The 22,811-nt window shown below is 39.0% G+C and overlaps 9 protein-coding genes across 9 annotated transcripts; 2 read left to right on the top strand and 7 right to left on the bottom strand.

The window, feature by feature from the left end:
- Nucleotides 1-178: 178 nt before the first annotated feature.
- TOF1 (Tof1p) lies at nucleotides 179-3,709 on the bottom strand (the record flags this gene model as incomplete). Its single annotated transcript, XM_448067.1, has 1 exon — nucleotides 179-3,709. The coding sequence occupies one exon, from the start codon at nucleotides 3,707-3,709 to the stop codon at nucleotides 179-181; it is 3,531 nt and encodes a 1,176-aa protein (XP_448067.1).
- An 825-nt stretch (nucleotides 3,710-4,534) lies between these two features.
- GOR1 (glyoxylate reductase) lies at nucleotides 4,535-5,587 on the top strand (the record flags this gene model as incomplete). The annotated part of the gene is made up of 1 exon (XM_448068.1): nucleotides 4,535-5,587. The coding sequence occupies one exon, from the start codon at nucleotides 4,535-4,537 to the stop codon at nucleotides 5,585-5,587; it is 1,053 nt and encodes a 350-aa protein (XP_448068.1).
- A 177-nt stretch (nucleotides 5,588-5,764) lies between these two features.
- On the bottom strand, nucleotides 5,765-7,558 carry BOR1 (Bor1p; the record flags this gene model as incomplete). Its single annotated transcript, XM_448069.1, has 1 exon — nucleotides 5,765-7,558. The coding sequence occupies one exon, from the start codon at nucleotides 7,556-7,558 to the stop codon at nucleotides 5,765-5,767; it is 1,794 nt and encodes a 597-aa protein (XP_448069.1).
- A 1,026-nt stretch (nucleotides 7,559-8,584) lies between these two features.
- Nucleotides 8,585-10,084, bottom strand: MET2 (homoserine O-acetyltransferase; the record flags this gene model as incomplete). The annotated part of the gene is made up of 1 exon (XM_448070.1): nucleotides 8,585-10,084. One exon carries the CDS (start codon nucleotides 10,082-10,084, stop codon nucleotides 8,585-8,587), a length of 1,500 nt encoding a protein of 499 aa, XP_448070.1.
- A 1,082-nt stretch (nucleotides 10,085-11,166) lies between these two features.
- On the bottom strand, nucleotides 11,167-14,178 carry CAF120 (Caf120p; the record flags this gene model as incomplete). The annotated part of the gene is made up of 1 exon (XM_448072.1): nucleotides 11,167-14,178. One exon carries the CDS (start codon nucleotides 14,176-14,178, stop codon nucleotides 11,167-11,169), a length of 3,012 nt encoding a protein of 1,003 aa, XP_448072.1.
- Nucleotides 14,179-15,057: 879 nt separating this feature from the next.
- PRM1 (pheromone-regulated protein PRM1) lies at nucleotides 15,058-16,926 on the bottom strand (the record flags this gene model as incomplete). The annotated part of the gene is made up of 1 exon (XM_448073.1): nucleotides 15,058-16,926. The coding sequence occupies one exon, from the start codon at nucleotides 16,924-16,926 to the stop codon at nucleotides 15,058-15,060; it is 1,869 nt and encodes a 622-aa protein (XP_448073.1).
- A 485-nt stretch (nucleotides 16,927-17,411) lies between these two features.
- LCD1 (Lcd1p) lies at nucleotides 17,412-19,571 on the top strand (the record flags this gene model as incomplete). The annotated part of the gene is made up of 1 exon (XM_448074.2): nucleotides 17,412-19,571. One exon carries the CDS (start codon nucleotides 17,412-17,414, stop codon nucleotides 19,569-19,571), a length of 2,160 nt encoding a protein of 719 aa, XP_448074.2.
- Nucleotides 19,572-19,911: 340 nt separating this feature from the next.
- On the bottom strand, nucleotides 19,912-21,063 carry SAM2 (methionine adenosyltransferase SAM2; the record flags this gene model as incomplete). The annotated part of the gene is made up of 1 exon (XM_448075.1): nucleotides 19,912-21,063. One exon carries the CDS (start codon nucleotides 21,061-21,063, stop codon nucleotides 19,912-19,914), a length of 1,152 nt encoding a protein of 383 aa, XP_448075.1.
- Nucleotides 21,064-21,613: 550 nt separating this feature from the next.
- LPP1 (phosphatidate phosphatase LPP1) lies at nucleotides 21,614-22,417 on the bottom strand (the record flags this gene model as incomplete). Its single annotated transcript, XM_448076.1, has 1 exon — nucleotides 21,614-22,417. One exon carries the CDS (start codon nucleotides 22,415-22,417, stop codon nucleotides 21,614-21,616), a length of 804 nt encoding a protein of 267 aa, XP_448076.1.
- Nucleotides 22,418-22,811: the final 394 nt, after the last annotated feature.

Raw genomic sequence — 22,811 nt, forward strand, 5'->3', positions numbered from 1 at the left:
AATTAATGATTATATTTTCTTTGTTGCTATTTCCAAGTTCATCATAACTATGTTTCCTCTTAAAAGTTTGAGTGATCAGGCGCTAACCACAAAGTTTGGGTGATAAAAAATATGCAATAATGGCATAAGGCTAGCTCGACGATAAACTGCTAGCATAGAGCCGTGGATTTGAATCGTTTTAGTTAGCTGATGTTCTCCTTTTTTTAGTTATAGGTTCATCGTCATCAGCTTCACTTTCTACATGGCCATGCGAAATGCCAATATTCCTGGCGTTTTTATTAATTGTTAAGTTTTCAGAAGTTTCATCAACTTGCTCATTTACCTGTGTGTTCTCGTTATCTTGATTGCTTTCATTGATTTCAACTCTTGAAAGTGTTAACAGAGTCTTATCTGGGCCTTTTCTGGTAATGCCTTCTAATGGTAGCGCATCTATAGGAGGCACTGGGCCATCAAATAAACTAGTAAAGTCACTCACGACCTTCCCATTATTCGACAGACGCTCATTTACAAACCGACCAAAGCTTAGGAATTTATCATTTGGAAGCTGGCCATTATATTTATCAAGTAGCCAACGCATGTACATCTCATTTTCGAAAAATACAGGATTTAAAATCTCTTCATCGTCCTCGTCCGAATCGCTGATATATTCTTTACTGAATACCTCAAGATTTTCTTGAGGTTGTTTGTCTTTACCCTCAATGGCATTTGGTAATCGAAAGGATGCCTTTTTCCTATTTCTCGATGTTTTATTTTTCGATTGTGTCTTTTTACTTGCAATACCCACAGTTCTCTTCTCTTTTCTAATATTTGTACTTTTGTCTAAATCTTTGAAGTAATCATTGTCATCTACTTCATTATCAGGTACAATGTTAGGATCTGTATAATCATAATCCTCGTTGCCTTTCCATCCGTCAGACTCTAGTGAATTATTTTTTTCTGACTGTTGTTTTAGGTAACTAGACGATGGTAGGCCATTTGGAGTTTCAAATGGTATGTTGAGGTATTTGGTTATCGATTCTTCGCATTTGACTAAACGCGAAAACTCAGTTGTGCCACGGTAAAAGCATGGATCAGATTTCAGTATTGGTATTTCGAACCCCACAAGTTGTAGTAATGCTCTTATGTGTCTATTGTAATGTAATGGATTCACATCATATTCTTCTTTCAGGATAAATGCTTCATTATTTGGCGTTTTTTCGTTCTCTCCAGCAACTTCTAGATGGGAGGTAAATACAGCTATCAAATGCTGTACATTTTCACGCACCAACTCCACTAGATTCTGGGAGCCTTCATCGATTAATGTTGAAACCAGTACACCGATTTGCATATCTAAAATCATATTCTCAGACATCATTTCCTGTTGCTCAAAAGGAATAAATTGAGATGGTTGTACAGCATAAATTTCACTTTCCTTGGTCATTTTGTGTTCACCATATTTTTGGAAATACCCGACAACACCATCATTCAAAGGTGGAAATAGTATTCCAACATGCCAAGCTGGTGAAGACTTCAGCTTCCTTTTCAGTCTGCTTAGATAGTATTTCGCAAAATCATTGATATGTGTTCTCGCTTTTGATGTTCTTGGTAGTCCATCTTGCTTCAGCATATCTTTAAGCAAAATGATAAAATCTAATCTATAAAACAGAGTTTCTTCATTATTTTCGACAAAAAGTCTGTACAGAAAAGAAATGATCATCTTGATATGGGAATATTCTAATTCATTGAATCTTTTTAGTGTGTTGATGTATAGATCAATGGTATTCCTATGAAAGAATGAACTTTGTACCCTTTTGAAATTAATAACAATAGTTTTATGGCCAGGATTAAGAATTTCAATGGCTTCATCAGGATCGTAGCCCTCTTCATTTACTAGCCGTTCATAGTCTTCCTTTGATATAGATTTCATTTTCTTTGCACGTCTCTTAGACTCCACTACCAACGAGTTATCCCCGCTATACATTTCTAATATTTTCAATACAGTGTGAGTAAGCTCGATAGATGTTTTCATAAAGGACAGGGAGTGAGTTGATGCAATTCTGGGAAGATTAGATAGTAGTTGTATTCTCTCATCGCTAAAAAGTCTGCTTAAAACGTACTCTATATCTTCATTATCTTCGAATTTCTTCAAGCTGTTTACAAGTTTCAACAGCTCATTGAAAGCAAGCATAGATGAATGAACAACTGCCCATGCCTTAGAGTCATATGAGGACCGTAGCAGTGAAGAAACTAAAATAAAAGTTGTTTCTTTGATAGACTCCGAGATCATCATAATATCTGCATCTTTATCTACTTGGCATCTTAATATTTGGTATTTGTTGAACCATGCAAAGAATAATAGATACTCAATTTTTTCAAGACTTATTATTTTATCTTCCTCTGTTACAAAATAATTCGTGACACTTTTCAATAAATAATTGAAACTTGAATCGATAAAATCATTGATAAAGTCATTCAAATATTTTGAAATAGTTAATGGTAGGTATGTGCCGCTCTTCTTATGCACGTTCAATAAATTTGTAGGAAGACTCTCATTATCTGTTTCATTTCTAATCATTGGTCTTCTGCCTTTAGATTTTTTACTGTCATCAATTTTTTGTAACGCTTTAGAGTTGTCCAAAAGGTTTTGACTTCCAGAAACAGTTAATCTTTTCTGGTCTAAGGTTTGAATTGAGAGCATAGCACCAAACCTAGAATGTCTGGTTGAAGTATTCATTATAACTTTTTTTTTTAGTTGTGATTCCTTTTGTAGAAGATCATTCAGTTCTTGGCCCGCCTTTGAAAGATGATTTTCGCTTTGTGCTGTATCAAGTTCACCCGATTTAAAAAGAAGGGAGTCTTGGCTTATATCCTTAGTTAAAAAAAACATAACCTCCATCAGGGGAATGTTTATAAAATCTTGGTCAAATTCTTTGGTCATTGAGCTTCCTAGGGTCAGCAAAAATGGAAACACTTTATTTTTCTTGAAGCAACTAATAACAGTGCTTTGGCTTATATCATCTTGAGTTACATTAGGAGGCAAAGTATCAACAGAATTTATACCTTTACTAGCAATATTCTTTCTCGCCGTTATTGTAAGCTCACCTGGCTCTATTGCAAGGATATTTCTAATGAAATTCAAGACCATTTTCAAAACCATATTATCCCTTGGAGTTCTAGCCAGCCGATCTAGTTTTATGACATCAATGGCTATTCTAATTGCCGCTTTAAGTACTTTACCATTCTCTACAGACAGGATCGCCTTCTTATAGGTCAATTGGTGTTTCTTAAGTTCACTGTATAGATTAATTTGATTTGTGGAAGACTGTTCTGTTAAAATCAAAGGCCATGTCATTAATACCATAAGCTGTAAGCAGTTCAGTGCTATTTTATCGTAATACTGTTTATTCTTGAAATGTGCAGATATGTCGCTATTACCTTTGGATAGTTTAGTAGCTAGATAGCATTTATTTTCCCAGTCTATGAGAATCGGAAGCAGGTCGTCCGTCAATATTTTGTATTCCGCGACCGCCATGGCTACGTCCCATCTCCTCTGATTATCGTCAACCAGTCGAAACCATCTTTTCAAGTCCTTTAGACACGCCAGACAATCATCACCTATCTGATATGGTGGTGGATCAATCTGAGAAGTATAATCTGGCCCACCAATGGCAGTAGCAAGAAGCGCTATTCTTGCCTTCAAAACTGTGAGTGGGGACTCTGTATCACTCATTTGTTACCAATTTTAACTCCCTAATTTACAGTCCCGGTCACTAGTTAATTCTTTTGACCAATTCAATCTGGATCTGGTTACGGTATCCAACTTTTCAATGCTAGTATGGAGGGCGATGAGGTCTATTAATTACTGTTCTTTGCTCGAGGCCTGAACAGATTTATTTTTTCTAGGTTATCTCGCGTCGCGTCACGTTGAGAAAACTTGAAAAATATGTCAAAATAATGAAAAGTATAGGATAATAGCAAAAGCGTATGTTAGTAGGAATTTGCTTGTAGTCACTTTGATTTGTAATGCACCCTCTTACCGGCTGTGGTGCTTATCCGGCTAGAAGATCGAAATGTACAAGATCGGTTTTATCTAGCATTCTTTCTGAATTAATGCGGGGGGAGTGATATTGTAAAATAAACCCGATGAGGGAGCGGAGGGTGAGGTGTTATACCGTTGAGTAGAATAGGTGCATAGCACTTGGGTTGATGGATATATGTTGGCCCCAAAGAATGAGGAGATTGACATGATAACGACCTTCAGATATGTCTATAATTCCCTCCTGGATTTATTACGTCATATGGTTGAGAGTGACACATTTCTTTTTCGCTTCGAGCAGCCAGATTGCTGATAATCACAACAGGGTCCAAAGTCACTATGGATTGATAAGAGATTTGGATCTTGTGCATGATATAAAAAGGAGGTCTAATAACGAATGTGATGAACCGATGTTAATTGGCTTGCTTTAGATATTTTTCTTTGATTTGTTTTTGCTATCGCAGTGTTTCTCTAGATTCTCAATATCAAAGAGGGAACAAAGACGTAACGTTGTTAACAATGGCTAAACCAATTATCTTAAGACTTGGAAGTTTGACTTTTGCGCAACCGCAATGGAAAGAAGTGGAGGAGATTGCAGATGTTATCACTGTCGATGATTCAATGACCAGGGAGCAATTCTTGAAAGAATTAAAGAATCCTGAGAGTAAGTTAAGCAAAGTGAGTGTGATTACCAGGACTGTTGGTAGTGCCTCGCAAACCGGTTTGTTTGATGAAGAGATTGCAAAGGCTTTACCTGACTCTGTCATTGCAATTTGTCACACAGGTGCAGGGTACGACCAAATACAGGTACAGTATTTCAAAGAAAGACACATACAGGTTGCGAATGTTCCTGAAATTGTTAGTAATGCCACTGCTGATACTCATGTTTTTTTACTACTTGGAGCCCTAAGGAATTTTGCTTATGGACACCATAACATTCTTGCAGGGAAATGGCAAGAAGTTACTAGTGCAGCTGAGACACCTTTCGGTTATGATCCAGACGGCAAAACTGTTGCTATTTTAGGTCTCGGGAGGATAGGCAGAGCTATAGTTGATAGGTTAAAACCATTTGGCTTCGGTAAATTCATCTATCATAATAGACACAGACTACCAGAAGATGAAGAAAATGGTTGTGAATACGTTGCCTCAATAGATGACTTTTATCAGCAGGCAGACGTAATCTCAATTAATATTCCATTGAATACACATACTAAGCACTTAGTTAATAAAGAGGCCTTTGATAAAATGAAAGAAGGTGTTGTTATTGTCAATACTGCGAGAGGGCCAGTTGTAGATGAAAAGGCTTTGATTGCGGCTTTGAAATCGGGTAAAGTTAGAGGTGCCGGATTAGATGTGTTCGAGGATGAACCACATATACCAAAGGAATTGTTGGAATTGCCTCAAGTTCTTACAACTCCCCACATGGGTACACACTCAGTTCAAACCAGATGGAGAATGGAGAAACTTGTCCTAGATAATGCCATATCTGCTTTGAAGACTGGAAAAGTTATCACACCAGTCCCTGAAATTCAAAATGACAATTGGATTGAGGAGATTCAACCCGTCATCTAATATTATATTTTGTAAATATGTAATTGTCTATAAGTGCGTATACAAGAACTATTAGTTTCAATGATCATGCATGCTTATGATTAAAATATTATTCTGAGCATTATAAATCTATTCATATTCTTTTAAAATTAATGCAAAATATGTGCCAAAACATAAAATTAAGTGTCCTAAATATTTTTATATACTAGAAACATGTTCAACATCAGTTTCAACTTCATCTTTATTAGAGAAAAAATTAGCGTTTCTGATATTCTTCATTAGTAAGTTTTTAATTGTGAACTCCTGTGCAACATTGGAGTCAAGAATGTCTAGTTCTTCCTTTGTGAACATATATGGGAATAAGAGACAGGCAACCACAGTCAATAGCAGAATTATGGGGAATCCGATAGCAGCAATAGTGTCTGTTATGGCAAATTCGCCTGCAAAACCAATTAAACTGAATGTTAAGAATAATATTAACTTCTTTTTAGGCACATTTTGGAGCAGTTTGCTTTTGTCCTTCTTTCTCTCCTCCGTGAAAAGCCAAATCAATCTATGAATGATTTGATTACCGGTAAGCCCCTGTATACCCATAGTAATAAATAGACCAGATAACACTGCTTGCGGGATCTGTCCCAGACAAACTAGCAGACCTCTTGACATTGTGACTAGCATCAGACCGCCCTGTGCTGTGTTTGTAAATCTCTGTTCCACACAGCGTATAACTTTTTCATCTTTATCGTGGACCAATAAGGTTTCTGTATGTAAAGGCGCCTGAGGGATTAAACCATTAGGAGCTGGAATACCTAATACGCCACTAACACCGGTAGTTAGACCTAGTAAGGCAAAATCGTAATGGAACGAGGAAGGTTTCTTTAGTTTGTACTCCTCCTTTTGGGCCATCAATGAGGAAACACTATGATCGAAATAAAACAGCAAAGTTAGAATGATACCAAAGGGTAGAGCGATGAAAACATCACGAACAGGGATAGATTCGTATGCCAGCCAAGTCGATCTATCACGATAAGTTCCTGATGTTGGGTGGTATGCTTTGGTGATTGGCAGCTTTTGAAAATCCACGTTGTTTAAGTAACCACCGAAATGGATAAAACTAGACCAGAACAACACCGAGAGTGCATTTGAGTAATCTGAGATAATTGTTCTTAATTTTGGGGTTAGCAAAGGTGTCATCTTGATCAGCTTGAAGAAAGTACCGAAAACTGTCATGGCCATTGCCACTATGACGTTGGCAAACCCTGCTGCTGGGTCATCGTTTCCATTTTTATCCTTGAATTGATGTGTTAATATCTGTACACCTTTCTGCAAATAGACGATGTTGATGAAAAGACCAAATATGTCGCATGGGAAAGTTGTAACGTATTGTAACAAGCAGACGGCGTTGCCAAAAGCTAATATGAGGTCAAATATCATCGACCATATGTAAACCCAGAACATGAAACCAAAGTAGTTTGTGTTTAGCGGTTTGATAATGTCATACACGGTGTAGTTGAAAATGGAAATCGGTCCAGTCACACCGACAATACATAAAGGCTGGCCCGACAGTGCACCGAACACTATACCACCCATGGCACTAGCCAGCAACACTTCATTCACACCATATGCATTATCTGTACGATCGAACATATCCTGTGCGAAGGCGATAGCTGGAAGTAAGTTGTTGAAATAGGTTTCTACCACTGAGGGGATCACTCTGTAATCCCAAGAATCGGTCCAGTCCTGCCAGTACCAAGGTAGTCTATCCTTGAGGTCGAGCCATATACCGATACCAGGTTTTGGAAACCTTCGTTTTGATTTGTGTGAGTCTTCGTCGGAATCTAGTGCTGATTTCTCACCATCAATGTCAGATGGCGTAGAGGACAGATCGTAAGGTCCGTCCGCAGGCTGTCGTAGCGATGATTCCATCGAGTTTATACTAGTCGCTTGTAAATTTGCTGGTTGTTTAACCATATTCGAATGTCGCTTAATTATCATACTTTTTGAAAGTGTCTAAATATTGGGAATGAAATATTTTGAGAAGTGTATACTTAAATAATAAGGTACCAACAAAAAGAAACTTGTACCAAGGAAACTTTTCTTATCCTGCAATCCTGTAGCAATAGAAATCCAACGAATTCCTATAAGGACTCAAGAAAGTATTAATCTGGGGTAAGAGGTATGTTATTAACAAATTAGAACCGCAGGAAGGGCTTTATCTTTTTTCTTTTTGTCAATTCCTGACACTATTGCATCCTTGTACTATTAAAACAATCTACAAACGATGGCGATGTTGTTGGATATCTATTACTGTTGAGTGATGCCGGTATTAGTTTCTTAATTTTTTTTTTTCAGGAATCGAATTAATGATTTCATTGAATCAGAATCATGTATGACGTTATACTGTAATGGCATTTATGAGCCCGATTCGGCACCACACGCACACAGACTACTGCGTGGAATTTCGGAACATCTTAATGTGCTTCGCGAGTTCTGTGCCGAAAGTCCAGGGTTAGAAAGCAGTAGCGAACTTGACCAGTGGTACGCATGTATCTTAACAATCTGTGGCCATTCCACGGGGATCTCTGAGTGAGATCAGAAAATATATACAAATCTAAAAATCCGGAAAAACTTTCAAAAGCCCTGCGTGTTTGTAGTCCCGGAGGATGGTTTGAGCGGTGTTATCTAACAATATAACTAATATAATATAAAAATTACGGGGGGGACCCTTAAATCGAGTAATGGCAGCGTATGGGGAAGGGGGCTATGAATATTGGCTTAAGTCTAATGTCATGCATGTAGTCCCGATAGCATTTCTGTGCGATGCAATGATGCATGGTGTATACAACAAGGGAGTGCACACACGCACATGCAACACAACGGCTTGTATATTGCCCAGGTTCATGTGAAAGTCAAAGTTAATTGAAAGTTTATGTTTAATAGATAATTAAATGTATGCAAGCTTTTGAAAAATGTATCCTATGTCCTTTTTATATATTACAGCTGTACTGTACGGGGTATAAGCTACCAGTTTGTTACTTCTTCGGCTTCGCCGAACACGGAACCAGCATGTTCGTCTTGACCTATTTCACCGGTCCATTGACGTGGTGGGGCAGTCATGATATCCTTCACGTTCTTGTTCAAGAATTCTAGAATCAACTGGTTGATCAATTTGAACTCCAGTAGGAATGCGTCGTGGCCCTCGGGGGATTCTATCTTTTCGAGACGTGAGTTTGGCAAATACTCGGCCAAGAACTCTTGCTCCGAGTAAGTAAATAGTCCATCTGATTTAATACCAATGATCAAACTTGGGATGTCGATACTCTCTAGGACTCTTTCTATGTCCTCGTCGTATTCTGGCCTGTCTCTGGCAAGATCGTGTGTATCTAGCTTTCTAGTGATAGCAATGTAGCAGTTGGCATCGAACCTATTGACGAACTTGGCGCCTTGGTATCTCAAGTAACTCTGGGCAGAGAAATATGTCTGTGCAGGCTTAACCTCCTTCGCTTCACCGGTCACTGAACTCACGGAGGTCAACGAAGATGCAGATTTGATAGATTCAGCCGAGGATACGTCTGAAACCACGCTTCCGTTTCTTCCATTTCTGTTGAACTCGATTCTAGGCTGTGGAGTGCTAGACCTGTAGCCGTCGTTGTGGATGCGTAACGATTGCTCGCTGACAGAGGACGGTATCGTTGCTTCTTGTCCCTCACCTGCAGAGGCTTTTCTGTTAGATTTCTGTGCCTGTTCTATGGATGGTTTCCTTCTGGAGAACTTGTTTTCAAAACTGTTTCTGGACCTGTAAGTCAGCAGAGCGCTCATACGTGCTGCAGAGAGACCAGTTACAGGTGGTTCATCGAATGTGTAGTAACCGTCCATGTACTTAGGGTCAGAATAAATGGACTGTCTTTGAGCTTCTGACCACGATATACACCATGCAGAGTGTCTTGCTGAGGTCGCCAATGCCACCAGGTTGTGCACGTATTTTTCTGGACCGTGGCCATATAGCGAGGCCCATTCCAAAGCCAGCATACCACCCATAGAGCCACCGATCACACATGCGACCGACTTGACACCCAGCGACTCCAGAACAATCTTGTGAGCCCTGACATCGTCCCGTACCGTACACAAGGGGAACTCTGGGCCGTATGGCCTGCCGGTTTCCTCATTAATAGTCAGCGGCGAGAAGGAGCCGTACGGAGAGCCCATAGAGTTCAAGCACACGATGAAAAACCGCGATGGGTCGAACCCAAGGTCATTACCAAGCATGGGTCCCCACCAGTCCGACACATCGGAAGACCCCGTAAGCGCATGACAGATAACCATACAGTTATCGCCTCGACTGTTCAAATGACCCCATGTCTTGTACGCAATCGGAAAATTGTTCAACACCACACCAGACTCCAACACCAACTCAGGAACCTCCACTATCTTCTGCCCCTTCACCAACTTCACAAACGGATTAGTCTTGCTCAGCTCTGCAATATCAACTTCTTTCAACATGTTTGTTGCCCTTCTTCCCATGTCGAGGGTAGCTTACAATAGAGCTCCCCCCCCCATCCTCTTATATAGGGCATTTCCATGGGCTCGATGCGCTTGTGCTGCTGATAATCCCACCACCACCGTTTTTTTCTCTGGTTCCCAATCCCCCCCAGAGGCCTGGTCTGGTGGTCCAGTCCGTTCCTCTTATCCAGCGCCGGTACGGGTATTTCACGCTGCCACAGCGCATATGTGGGGGTGGAACTACGGGTACCTGCGGGAACCTGCGGGAATTACTGAGTTCTTGCGGGCCCTGAACATGCCGAGTCCCTCAGCCTGTTCTGTCTGTTCTGCCTGTTCTGCCTGTTCTGCCTGTGTGAATCATGTGAGATGACTTACCAGTTCAAGGGTAGAGTCAGAACTGTGGCTTCTTGGACTTGTCCGAATAATCAAGAGCCACAGTTTTTGCACTTTAAATGGACCAAAGCAAAAAGGCTTTGTCTCAACGCTTGTCTCAACGCTTGTCTCAACGCTTTCACGCCTTTTTTCCTCTGCATTACGCTGCTGGAAAAGATGGTGCCACAGTTCTGGTGGATCGGTTCCCACGGCCCTGTGAGAACAAAGGCGTGGGCGTGGGGGAGGGGGGGAGCTGACTTCTCCCTGACTTCTCTTCTCTTCTTGTCTCTTCTCTCTTCTCTCTAGTGCATCCACCAGTCCCCGGTTTTGGTATTTTGTACGTATATGCACGATATATCGTTGGAGGGTATATAGCTATGCACGCACTAAGTCATATTTTCAGTCACATGTAGGTGAGCGACAAAGTGCTAGCGTTTACTATGGATATGGGCTCTACAAGACGTGCTGAGAAACGGGCAATAAGGCTTGATGCTAGAAAAAAGTATACATATGTAATGTTACAGATTCCCACAGGTAGTGGTAGTTCGAATATGCAATACGGATCTTGGCAACCTTGTAAGATCAATGATATAGCACAAAATATAACAAGTAGAAAAAGAAAAGAAAACAGTATAATAGTCGTGACTTTCTATGCAGATTCAGTATGAGAAAGGGAAAGATAAAAAAAAAAGAGGGACTTGGAATGTTAAACTTAGAATACGTCTTTAGAGTTACTGGTTGGAGTATGGATTCGTAGCTGTGTTGGATGGTGGCATGAACTGCGAAAAACCGCCTTTCACCTTGGCTCTCTGCTTGCCACCTGGAGCTTGACCCTGGCCCCATTGGGGCATGGGTCCACGGCCCATGGCGCTCTGAACACCCGTTGGCATGCCGCCATTAGGCATAGGATACTGTGGGCTGCCGAACCCTGGTCTCTGATTGTACCCATACCCACCCATTTGGTTTGGTGGGGCATTGTTGTAGCCATACGGAGGCATGGGCATGTTCTGTGGGTGGCCACCCATGGGTCTTTGCATAGGCATGTTCTGTGGATAAGGTGGCTGCTGAGGTGGGTAGCCTTGTCCAGGCATGTTTGGAGACCCAGGCGACATACGCATCTGGTTGGTACCAGGGCCAGGTGGGGGGCGCATGTTGTGCTGTTGCGGATTCATAGGACTTTGCTGACCAATTACTGGTGAGGAAGAATTTCCTCTCACGTTAGGTGAACCACTGTTGAATTGTTCTCTCGCAGGTGGTCTGTACATTTGCTGTGGATTGGGACCATTTGCATATCCCATCTTGTTATTAGGGCTAACATAACTGCCACTTGGTGCGCCTGTCCTTACGCCTTGTGGCGGCGGTGTATGCATATTTGGTCTGGTATTGGCATATCCTGGCTTAACAGGTGCACTATTCCCAAGATCATTACTTGGTCTTTGCACGCTTTGTGATGGGTATCCTGCTTGTTTGTTAGGTACGATATTCTTTGGTTTATCATAAGGATTGACGGGTAGATTTGTATTTTCCATCGCATTGAGATGATTATTTGAAGTCTTTTCCTGTTTGGTTGGGGTATCGCCTCCCTCAGCAGGGTATGGTAGTGGATTGTTTCCAATCTTTGGACTAACTAGTTCACCTTTGAATTTTGAACTGTAAGGATTGTTGAAATCGCCATATGCATCATTGTGACCTATCGACATCGCTTCATCCTGGACCAAGTAATCAGGATCAAAAAGATTAGATTCGTCTGGGCCATCCTGAATTGGTAGTGTACCGCTAGACCCGAAATTTCCTTTCATTACTTTCTGCGGATGTTCAAATCCAAACTCGTTTATACTCCTTGCCATTTCACTAATTTCATCAGAGCTAGCATCATTTTCACCTCTCTGCCTTGGATTGGCATCATTGAAACGACGATCTAACTTATTGTAGTTCCTGCCTTGGACTTCATTGCCTGTCATGTGTTCGAGCTCATCGTCAGAATATTTCTCAATTAGTGAGGCTAAGTCAGAAGCAACGGACAGTTTTTTGGAATCATCTTGCTTGACAGTTAGATGGTCCTTGCCATATGCGTTGAAGTTCGAATCGACAATATTTAAATCTCTTGGTTTGCCACTCTTGTTCGTGTCTCTAGCATTATTAATATGCTGTGCTGGTACAGAAGGTTGGAAGTTTCTCTGGTTTTGATTATTTGGAAGAGGTGGAATTGTGGGTACATAGTTCGCAGGCTTTGCTTGTGATGATGCTTTTTCTGAAACGATGCGACGTTGGTTAGAGCCTTTTGATGGTGAGCCCCTACTCCTGTCTTTGGAATTTGTTAAGCTTTCAGATGAATTTGAAGCAGAGCCCGGTTTACCAGACATTAATGGCTGTGATACTGATCTAGGTGAAGCAATTGACTTACTAGTGTCAAATAGATCGTTTGATCCAAGCAAAGGTGACCCTAAGAAAGTAGAAGCTTCTACAATTGATCCACAACCGGAAGAACCTTCATTTAACTTTCTTTGTAATACCCCTCTTATTTGGTTCCACCACTCTCTATTATCCCAACCTATGGAGCTCATTGAACTAGACAGTTGAATCAGATCTGAAACTTCTAAGTAATAAATATGCGGTAGAACAGGTAATGCAAAAATAAGGGAGTCTTGGTCCCGCTTATCCGCTTTAAGCTTTTTAGGTCTACCATATAATTTAAATGCATTGAATGCTGGTAATAAAAACCTAATGACAGTATCATAGCCTGGAACAGCATTATGCTTCTCAGGCATTATAAATACCGTAGTATCTTGCGGATCCTCCTTTTTATTGAAGCTTATTTTTCCTTCTAATTTAATGATCGTAGAATCATCTATCAGTTGTACTGCTGAAGGATAAATAGCATATAAAAACTCTGCAGAGATAACTTTCGCCATAGAGTTTGACTTCTTTATTTTCTTATCACTCTCATAGAAATTTATTTCTCCAAGTGAGTTTTTCTTTGTAGGTTGAGAAATAACGGCATAACATCTTTTCCAGGGCATACCTGCGCCAAATCTGACGCTAACCCAATCTTCATAATCATACTTCACATCAGCTAGCAGCACCTTTATATCGCTAAGTTTCGCACCTCTACTGGAAAGAAACGCACCTGTATAAGCCATTTGTAATGAAGCACACTCGTAAAGAGATAATCTTAGCGCAGCATGCCATTCATTAAACGAATCCTTATTACTAAATTGTAAGAAATACCTGTTCTTTAACGTTGAAGATACAATAAGAACATTTTCTAGCTTCTTGCCAGATTCCGTGACTGCTCTATCACCAGCACCTAAAGGCTTTATAGTAGAATCTGTAAAGTTTATGTACGTGGGCTTTGATACAGCTTCTTTTAGTTTAGCAGAGACTTTATTTACATCCAACCTCTCAGCTTGGTTGAGTTCTGCTAATTCTTGAGCGTCCCATAGCGCTAATTGCGTACCTATAAGCACCGCGTATACTTCTTTCCATTTACGGCCACCAACAGAACCATCACCTTTTAGATCTTGTAAAAATAATAATACACCTTCATGATATCTTCTGTGAGTATGCGCTGTTAATAGCGTTAAAATAGGCACCAGTTCTGGAGAAACGGCTGATTTAGAGGTCAAATTATCTTGGTTGAATGTGCCTGACGTTTTTAAAATTGACTTGCCTATATTGGGACTATTGATTGGCGATTTTGGCAGCCCATCCGGTGACTTTGAACCAGAAAAAATTCTCTTCATTATGTATAGTCAATGTCAATTTCAGGATAGTTGTATTAAAAATTTTTCCTCTAGTTATATTTATAGTGTCGTTACTCTTTTGTAATATATTCAAAGTTGTTGTTGTTATTTTTTAGCCTGTTATTATCGCGATTTCATCGATTTTTGCTATCTTTCTTAGTTGGAATAGAATAGTAGACGTAGAAATCTAAAATATAATGACTGCACTGGGGTAAATGCTTTTGGGATATAAATATATATATTGTTCCTTTATTGTATATCGCTAAGATAGATATTAACAAGTCTCTATATTTACTTTGGTTTCTCCTCTTTAATTATCAACTTTCTTGAGTGCACATCAAAAATAAGTTAAGAAGAAAAATCTTTGCTGGTAAAGAGAGACTTTGACTCCGCAATAAGGTGTCCTAGTGAGTACACCAAGTATTGCAGAGATAGAAAGCAAGGGCACGAAAATTTATCTTAGCTTTTATCTCAGCTTCCACTGTTATTTCAGAGATTCACATTACTGGAATACTTCGGTTCACAGCAAATATTTAGTCCTACATTGATATCTGAGAGAATTAGTGTCAATAAAGGACTTTGTACAACACCAGAAGCAATGAAGGGCAACTTCTCACCCAGAGGTAAGTGAAGTCAAGTAGCAAGTTTTTCAACATGAAGGAACAACAAGTCGAAGAAAAGATGGACGACGATAAAGGCTTTGTGAACATCATCTCATCCCATACCACTCACACGGTTTGAAATTTTAATGCTGGTGAGCTAAGCCAGCATATCGTCATGTCCCAACTGCTTCTTTAGTTTGACTGTAAATAATTCCGCATCTGTGTTGAGAGCTACTGTGATCTGCAACTTTTATCACTCAAACGAGAGTTCTTTTGTTTACGTTTTTCCTGTGGTATCGCATCGTCTCCAGGACAGCAATAGAGCCATTGGGATTTGTGTTAACCAAATTCCAATTAATGCTAGGGGAACATACAATTCATTCAATGCGGTCTTGCGGGCTATGTTCACAATTTTTTCTACTTGGTCGAACATGTGGGATTCATTCGATGATGGTAACATTTTCGTGTGGCCAGCAATGTTAATGAGCTCTGTTGTGTTGATTCTAGGTAGCTTTATATGGGCTTCATTGTTTATCCAAGTCATTGCATTCTCGACAGATATTAACTTCCGCAATATTGCACATCCCACAACCGTTTTCATGGGTTTATACAATGGCGTATTGTTAAAGCTGGACGCTAAAATGTATTCAATTTTGTCAACAGCGTGTGCTACAGTGGCATTGACACTTGCAGTTGTGTTTGTTATCCATCCAAACACTTGTGTGTTCAGGTTTGCCTCAGTGCCATTTACGTATTGATTTGCCAGGGAAGTCCATAAATTGATGTCGCTTTTGATCATCTTGTTGATTTCATCGTTTGAAGCTTGTAATTGAATATGAACCTTGCCTGTGTTACTAAGATAATTACTAATTATCTGGATAACGATGAGTTGAATGGCTACAGTTATTAAACCGATTAATCCCATTGCCATTATTGTTGAGGACCTACTAGAAAAGATGTAGAGCATACAAAATTGCAATCTTTCTGAATATTCGGTCTCATCGTTCCCAAAGTATTTGCCCATTTTAATTGTCATCCACCTTGCTATTGGATTGAAATTACGTTGATATGATTCAGCTAAATTGAATTTACTATCGTTAAAGGGACTGTAATTGAGTGAAGAGTTGTCTCCGGAGGACATGAATTCTTTATTGTCAATATATTGACTTACTTCATCTTGAACGTTATTAAGTCGTTTCGATTCTTGATATTCTTTTTGAATACTAGGTATAGCCATAAACAAAGCTATAAAAATACCGAGTATTGCCACCAATATATTTCCTACTTTTAATATGTGGATTAGGTGTTCATATACTTTCTTAATATTTGGGATATATTGACCACAAATTGGGTATAAAGTTGTGTCGGTGTTATTTCTTAAATACAGAATTTTGGTATCAGGTAATAAAGATTCGGCATTTACTTTAGTAATTTCTCTTTTAACATGGTAAAACGGTATAGATATAAGATCCTTAGTTTCTGACTTCAAGTCGTCGAAACTGGGTACTTTATCTGCCATATACTGTAATTGGTCGTTTATCTTTGATGATAAATGTATATTTCGAAGGCCCTTGACAGTAAAGTTTACTTTACTTAAACTCGCAGCTACAGAGTTATCGCTCTTGAATATGCTGGACAGTCTATTTCCGCCTTTATTTATTAATGAGGTCAGGTCGTTTAAACCATCATCTAGTCCGCGTGTGGCCTCAATTAAAGTATTGTTTACTGCCTCTAATATATGTTCGGTAGTATTTGTAGCTACATCGACAGCGCCATCGACAGCACTAATTAAGAGGCAGGCATAAGTGCCAAGGTACAAATCCACTAAGAAACCTAACAGACCCTCGCTAGCGTCAATCAGGATCTCTAAACCACGGAGACTAGCCTCGACACTTTCAAGCATGGACTTTCTAATCATATAGTTTCCAAGAGTGTTCACAAAGATCGGAAGATCGTCATAAACTTTGCGATTCACTTGATCTAAACCATTACAACTTGAAATTGCATACTTTTCTGTATACCTTAGTATCCTTATAATGAAATAGTTAAATAATACAATCTTGGCGGTCAGAATAGTTACAGTTATGCTATACTTATTAAGCCAAACTTGTGTTAGTCTATCTCTCAACAATAAATAATTTCTCATTATGTAGCTTGCTATAAGACAGCTTGGTTCAATTATTAGTTGACAGCATTTGTGAAAATGACTGCAAACTGTATACAAATTTTACTAACTTATTTTTACATTTTATATTGGTTGACTCCCTCAATATTAAACTTCTCAAACTATCTTTTACATTTTGATGCAACAAACTTGTTTCAGATATATTGCCAAAGTAAAACAGTTCCGAGAGGTATGGCTTTTCCAAACTGTAGCTACATACTTAATGATCCATTCTAAGCTCTGTTATTTGGGAATTGGTTTTGTCTATTAGTGCCCATTGCTGTTCTAGTGTCATCTTTAGTAGGATTATTTATTACTTTCTGTACCTGAACTTTTTCCGATGAGCTTAAATAATCCGAATATAAATGAAGGTTGGCCTTCTAAGTTAAGCATAAGTTAGAAGAATCCTATTGTGTTGCTAGGGCTAGGAATTACAAAAGCAGAATCTGGAATTAAGCTGCTGAAGAATGGATGATTTTTCTTCCGATGATGACCTTCTTCTTACGCTAGTTAATGATAAAGAGATTGAGGACGCCAACGATCTGCTAGAGGAAGACAGTCATACCCATAATGAGACTAATGACAGTAATGAAGAATTAACTAGGGCTCTTGGGGAGTCTAGTATGCTAAGAGATAAGTTGAAATTACTACAAGCTCAAATTGAACAAGAAAGATCAAAGAGTAATTATAGAGTAAACGAAGTCAAGGAGGAATTTGATAAAGAAATACAAAAACTGCGACAACAGTTGCAAAGCCTCGAGGATGAGAAGAAATTTCTTGTTTTAGAATCTCGTGGTATTAATGCTGTTAATCAAAGAATAAAGACGTCTCCACCTGAGGCATTCAGCAGAGTTTCAAGCCAGCATCGTGCATTGAACACACCAGATAGCAGTCACATTCAAGAGCATATACCGAAGAAAAGGAAAACAGAGATAAGTACACAACCTTCAATTGTATTGAATCCCAATAGAGTTATTAAGGATGAAGTATCAGCATTTTTTGATTGTTTGTATGTTCATAGAATAGTGGGAGTGGAACTGTCTACCATAGAGATACTAAATTGTATCAAATTCGAGCATATTGATGAATTCAACTATAAATTATTGAAAATAAATAAGGATACTTCTATTGGTAGTGGTATTGTTGATTTTTTGCAATCATGTAAGAAGAATATGAAACTTAATGAGCTTGTAGATAGTGTCTTAGAACATCTAGCGACTTTGATAAAAGCAATCATTATCAATGATCAGGAGTTAAACTTTTCCGTTCCCTTTTTGGTGGCACTTATGGTTCAAACAATCTTATTCAGGCCAAGTGCAGTAAGTGTAAATTCCCTTAAAGATTTGTTCATTTTTACCTGTGATCTAATACGCAAATTTCAAATTGTTCTCAAGAAGCCACTTCATAAATCACCGCTAGAAGTGGATTTGGGGCCCCAAATATTTCAATATGAACTGATTGATAACTTAATACTGGTCTACTCATTCGATCTTTTAGAGTCCACCACAAAGGTAATACGGATACAGCAACTATCGGAAACGCTATACATGGAGTTCTTTGATGAAAGTTTGATGAAATCACTCGAAGCTGTTTACAAATTAACTTTGACAATATCATTTAAACCAGTAATTAATGTAATCTATAGTATGGTTGCGGTATTCGTAACCATTACTAATATTATGAATAACGACAACCTTTCGAAACCATTTGGTTCAAGTAAATGGTGGTCTGATCTTTTGACAAGACTATATCAACTACTAGGTAAAAGAATACTGAATTTTCATGTATTCGACGACACCAACACTAATAATATGCATATCGATAGATTTTTTGATTTCTACAGTCTCTTAAGAAACATGGGAACTAATAGTGTATCCCCATTACTAGCTCAGTTAGTAACACGGGGAGAAATAAAAGGTATACCTAATATTGTCTTAAAAGATGATATTATAGATAAATACGAGTCTAAAAAGGAGAAAGGCGTTCTTTCTGATAATTTAGAGCTTGAAAAGTGGTTCGTTTACTTAAAAGATGATATTTTATCAATAATTGAAAATTTGATGGGGTATTTTAAGAAGGACAGTAAAATAACCAATGGGGAAATTCTGATTAATTTAACGAAATTGATCTCTGTGGAACAGAGTCAGTTTATGGACCATCTCATTGACCAAGACACGGATGTATTTGCTGTGCGAATGAACCTTGTGGAGCATGCATTATCGATTATATATCGTATGTGGAAGTATTATGAGGAAAATATTACCCAAGAATCAATAAAAGAAGTGGAGAGTGAGCTTGTTATGTCTCTATGGAGAATAATTGTCTGCAAGCACGCTTCCAAAAAGATATGTAAAGATGATTTAATGGAACATAGGATCTTGATAAATCAGATGGAAAATCTTCATTTACAAGATACAATCGATTTATATGAAGATGCATTTGAAGATATGCCGGAATACATTAAGGAAGAACTTGAATGTTCAATTAATAATGGTACGCAGCAAAAGATGCAAGTGCAATATGATGATATATATATTGAGATGGCACGCTACATCTTAGAATCTAAACTAACCAATTTTATTTCGGTCGAGAACACAGATTCATTGTATTTGTCAATGGGATTTTGACATTTTCAGCTGTAAAGTTCTTTCTAATTTCATTACATTAGTATTACTTAGTACAGATTATTTATTGACGTGATTTTCTTAGAATATATGATGAAACTGTAATGTATAAAAGTATGAACAGATTTTGTCGAGCTTTTTTCCCAAAACATAAAAATCAATGTAAAGGAATAAATATTCAAACTGAACAGCTAAATCATTATTGAGATTGAAGATCAAATACTTGAGTAGTAGTCTCTATTTACAAGCTACAAGCTCAGTCTATCCAACACATTTCTTTATGAAAAAAATCTTAGGGGTTCAAATATAGTAGTATTCGGAATTCTTACAGTCTAAATTTCAATTAAAATTGAAGCTTCTTTGGTTTTTCCCAAGGATATTCTTGGTTGGTGAAGTGGCCATAAGTAGCAGTTGGCAAATAGATTGGTCTAGCCAAGTTCAATTCTCTAACAAGGACACCTGGTCTCAAATCGAAGTTTTTCTTAATAATTTCAATAATTTCTTCATCAGTCTTACTGGAAGTACCGTAAGTGTCAACACTGATGGACAAAGGTTCAGCAATACCAATGGCATATGAGAATTGCACTTGAACTCTCTTACATAGGCCAGCAGCTAAAAGGGACTTAGCCACCCATCTGGCGGCATAAGCAGCAGAACGGTCCACCTTTGAGTAATCTTTACCAGAGAATGCACCACCACCAACAGCAGCTGCACCACCATAGGCATCGACAATGATCTTTCTACCAGTTAGGCCAGCGTCACCTTGTGGACCACCGATGACAAATCTTCCAGATGGTTGAATGTAATATTTAGTGTTCTCATCAAGCATATCGGAAGGAATGACTTTGTCAATGATCTCAGTCTTTAGTTGGCTTCTTAGATCCTCAGTAGAGATGTATTCGGCATGCTGAGCAGAGATAACAATGGTATCGATTCTTAGTGGAATCCATCTACCATCTTTCTCTTCGTATTCAACAGTGACTTGAGTCTTGGTATCTGGTCTGATCCATTCTAGAGAACCATCACGTCTGGCATCAGCCATAGCCATATTCAATTTATGTGCCAAGAGAATGGTCAATGGCAAGCCTTCTGGGGTTTCGTCAGTAGCATAACCAAACATAATACCCTGGTCACCAGCACCCAATTCTTCAATGGCTTTGTCAAAGTGAAGACCTTGAGCGATATCTGGAGATTGTTGTTCAATGGCAACCAACACATTACAGGTCTTGTAGTCAAATCCCTTTTCATCATCGTCGTAACCAATCTTCTTGATAGTGTCTCTAACAATTTGTTGGTAATCTAGGTGAGCCTTTGTAGTAATCTCACCGAAGACCATGATCATACCAGTCTTGGCAGCAGTCTCACAAGCAACTTTAGACAAAGGGTCCTGCTCCAAACAGGCATCTAAGATGGCATCAGAGACTTGGTCACAGATCTTATCCGGATGACCCTCACCAACTGACTCTGAAGTGAATAAAAATCTGTTGTTACCCATTGTGTTTATTTGCTTCAATTGCAGAGTATATATGTAAAATTAAAGGCTTATAAGTTATTGTTATGAACTGTTGCTTCAAACTGCCAGAGAGTTGTTACAACTGGATACTCTTTATATACTTTTTGCCAAAAAGTTTTGCTCATACTTAAACGAGCACCCACAGAAGCAGTGTGCCAATTGACAATGCAGCTCAAAGACCGATACAAGAGCTGCGTTGATTTCAAATTCTTGTCATTGAACAACAATGCCTTGTTCAAACTGTGTTCTTTCAAACAAAAGATGCTGGAAAAGAGTGGGAACTGTGGGTATGTGACCATACGATAACTCAAATCATGATTACTGTACATTGTGATGTTGTGGTGTGTGCTATATAATGTATATTGGCTTATACAATAAGCTATTTCATCCTTCCTTTGTCCATACTATCATTGAGCTATATGGATCATGAGGCATATTTGGGCCCTTGTGTGCGTCGAGGTGCCCTTGTCCAACTCTATTCATGTCTAGAGCAAAGGAAAAACTAGTAGTAATGGGAAGGTTATATATAATCTTATGCTGGTAGTTCATATGTAGAGGAGCGTGGACTGAATACCCATCTCCAGCTGGCAGCTATCATAGCTATTCCGATGATACAGCCGGATACCACGTCGTACCAGTGGTGGCGATGGTCGGTTATCCTAGACATCATGACCAGAAGAATCAGTACTATGCACCATATGTGTCTAGTGTGATGACTTGACACAAATTGTTTCTGCCAGTAGTATGCAAACCCTAGTCCACTTGTAATGAAACTGGAGTGCCCACTTGGTGTACTCTTCAAACCCTCATACAGCAACCTTTTGTTCTGTTGTTGACATATATCCAGGCCGTAATACTTTGTGAGGTCGCTGGCTTTATCCAAGGCTGGTTCACAGCGAGCTATGAAATCAGGTCTGAAGTTACCGATAACCAGCTTCAAACAACCAGTAACGGCACCATTGAGTGATAGGATTAGGTACAGGCATAGAACACTGATGAAGAAGAAGTGGCCTCTAGTGGACGAGCTCTCTGGCTTCATATTTGTCCAATTCCCATGGAACTTTCTAAGTGAGTCTTTGCCAAATGTGCAGAACCACACAACAATAAGGCCACTTATAAGTGCACTCATTGTGATGACTTCAAACCCCGAGATCAACTCATTGCTGATGTGGCTCTTTCCAATGCTCTTATCGTCCAACCTGAACCTCTTGTTCTCCAGTCGCGGTACCAGCTTGAACTCGGTGAATAGGAATAGTATACTACAAAACACCGTGGCAAGCAGCTGTGGAGAGTACATCCTGGTATACTCCAGTGCTAACCCAAACGACACCTTCATCTCTTATATCAGTTAAAATCGCTGGCTTGAAGGAACCTCTTTGCGAGTTCTCCTATTTGCAGTTAGCACCACTTACAAAAAAGTCTTCAAATATGTAATGAAGCCTGATGACCACTTTGTTGTAAAACACTAATTATTAAATACCACTCACAAGCATCTATAAGTGGGTCCTGTAATGTTAATTTCTATAAATAACACCTGTCAATGCCATCACTTATTGAATGATAAAGCCTTCAAGAAGGCACTTGGAACGTTTGATAGATCAACAAGTTCAAGAGAGAAAAATACGTCATAGCTACTAACATTTAATTGCACAATTGAGATAACCATGCATGAGATTGCCAATGGCTACATACCCCATGGGAAAGAACTTATTCATGCTCGCTGTTTCTGT

The sequence above is a fragment of the Nakaseomyces glabratus genome, chromosome J (assembly GCF_010111755.1).
Source record: "Nakaseomyces glabratus chromosome J, complete sequence".
Lineage (NCBI taxonomy): Eukaryota > Fungi > Ascomycota > Saccharomycetes > Saccharomycetales > Saccharomycetaceae > Nakaseomyces > Nakaseomyces glabratus.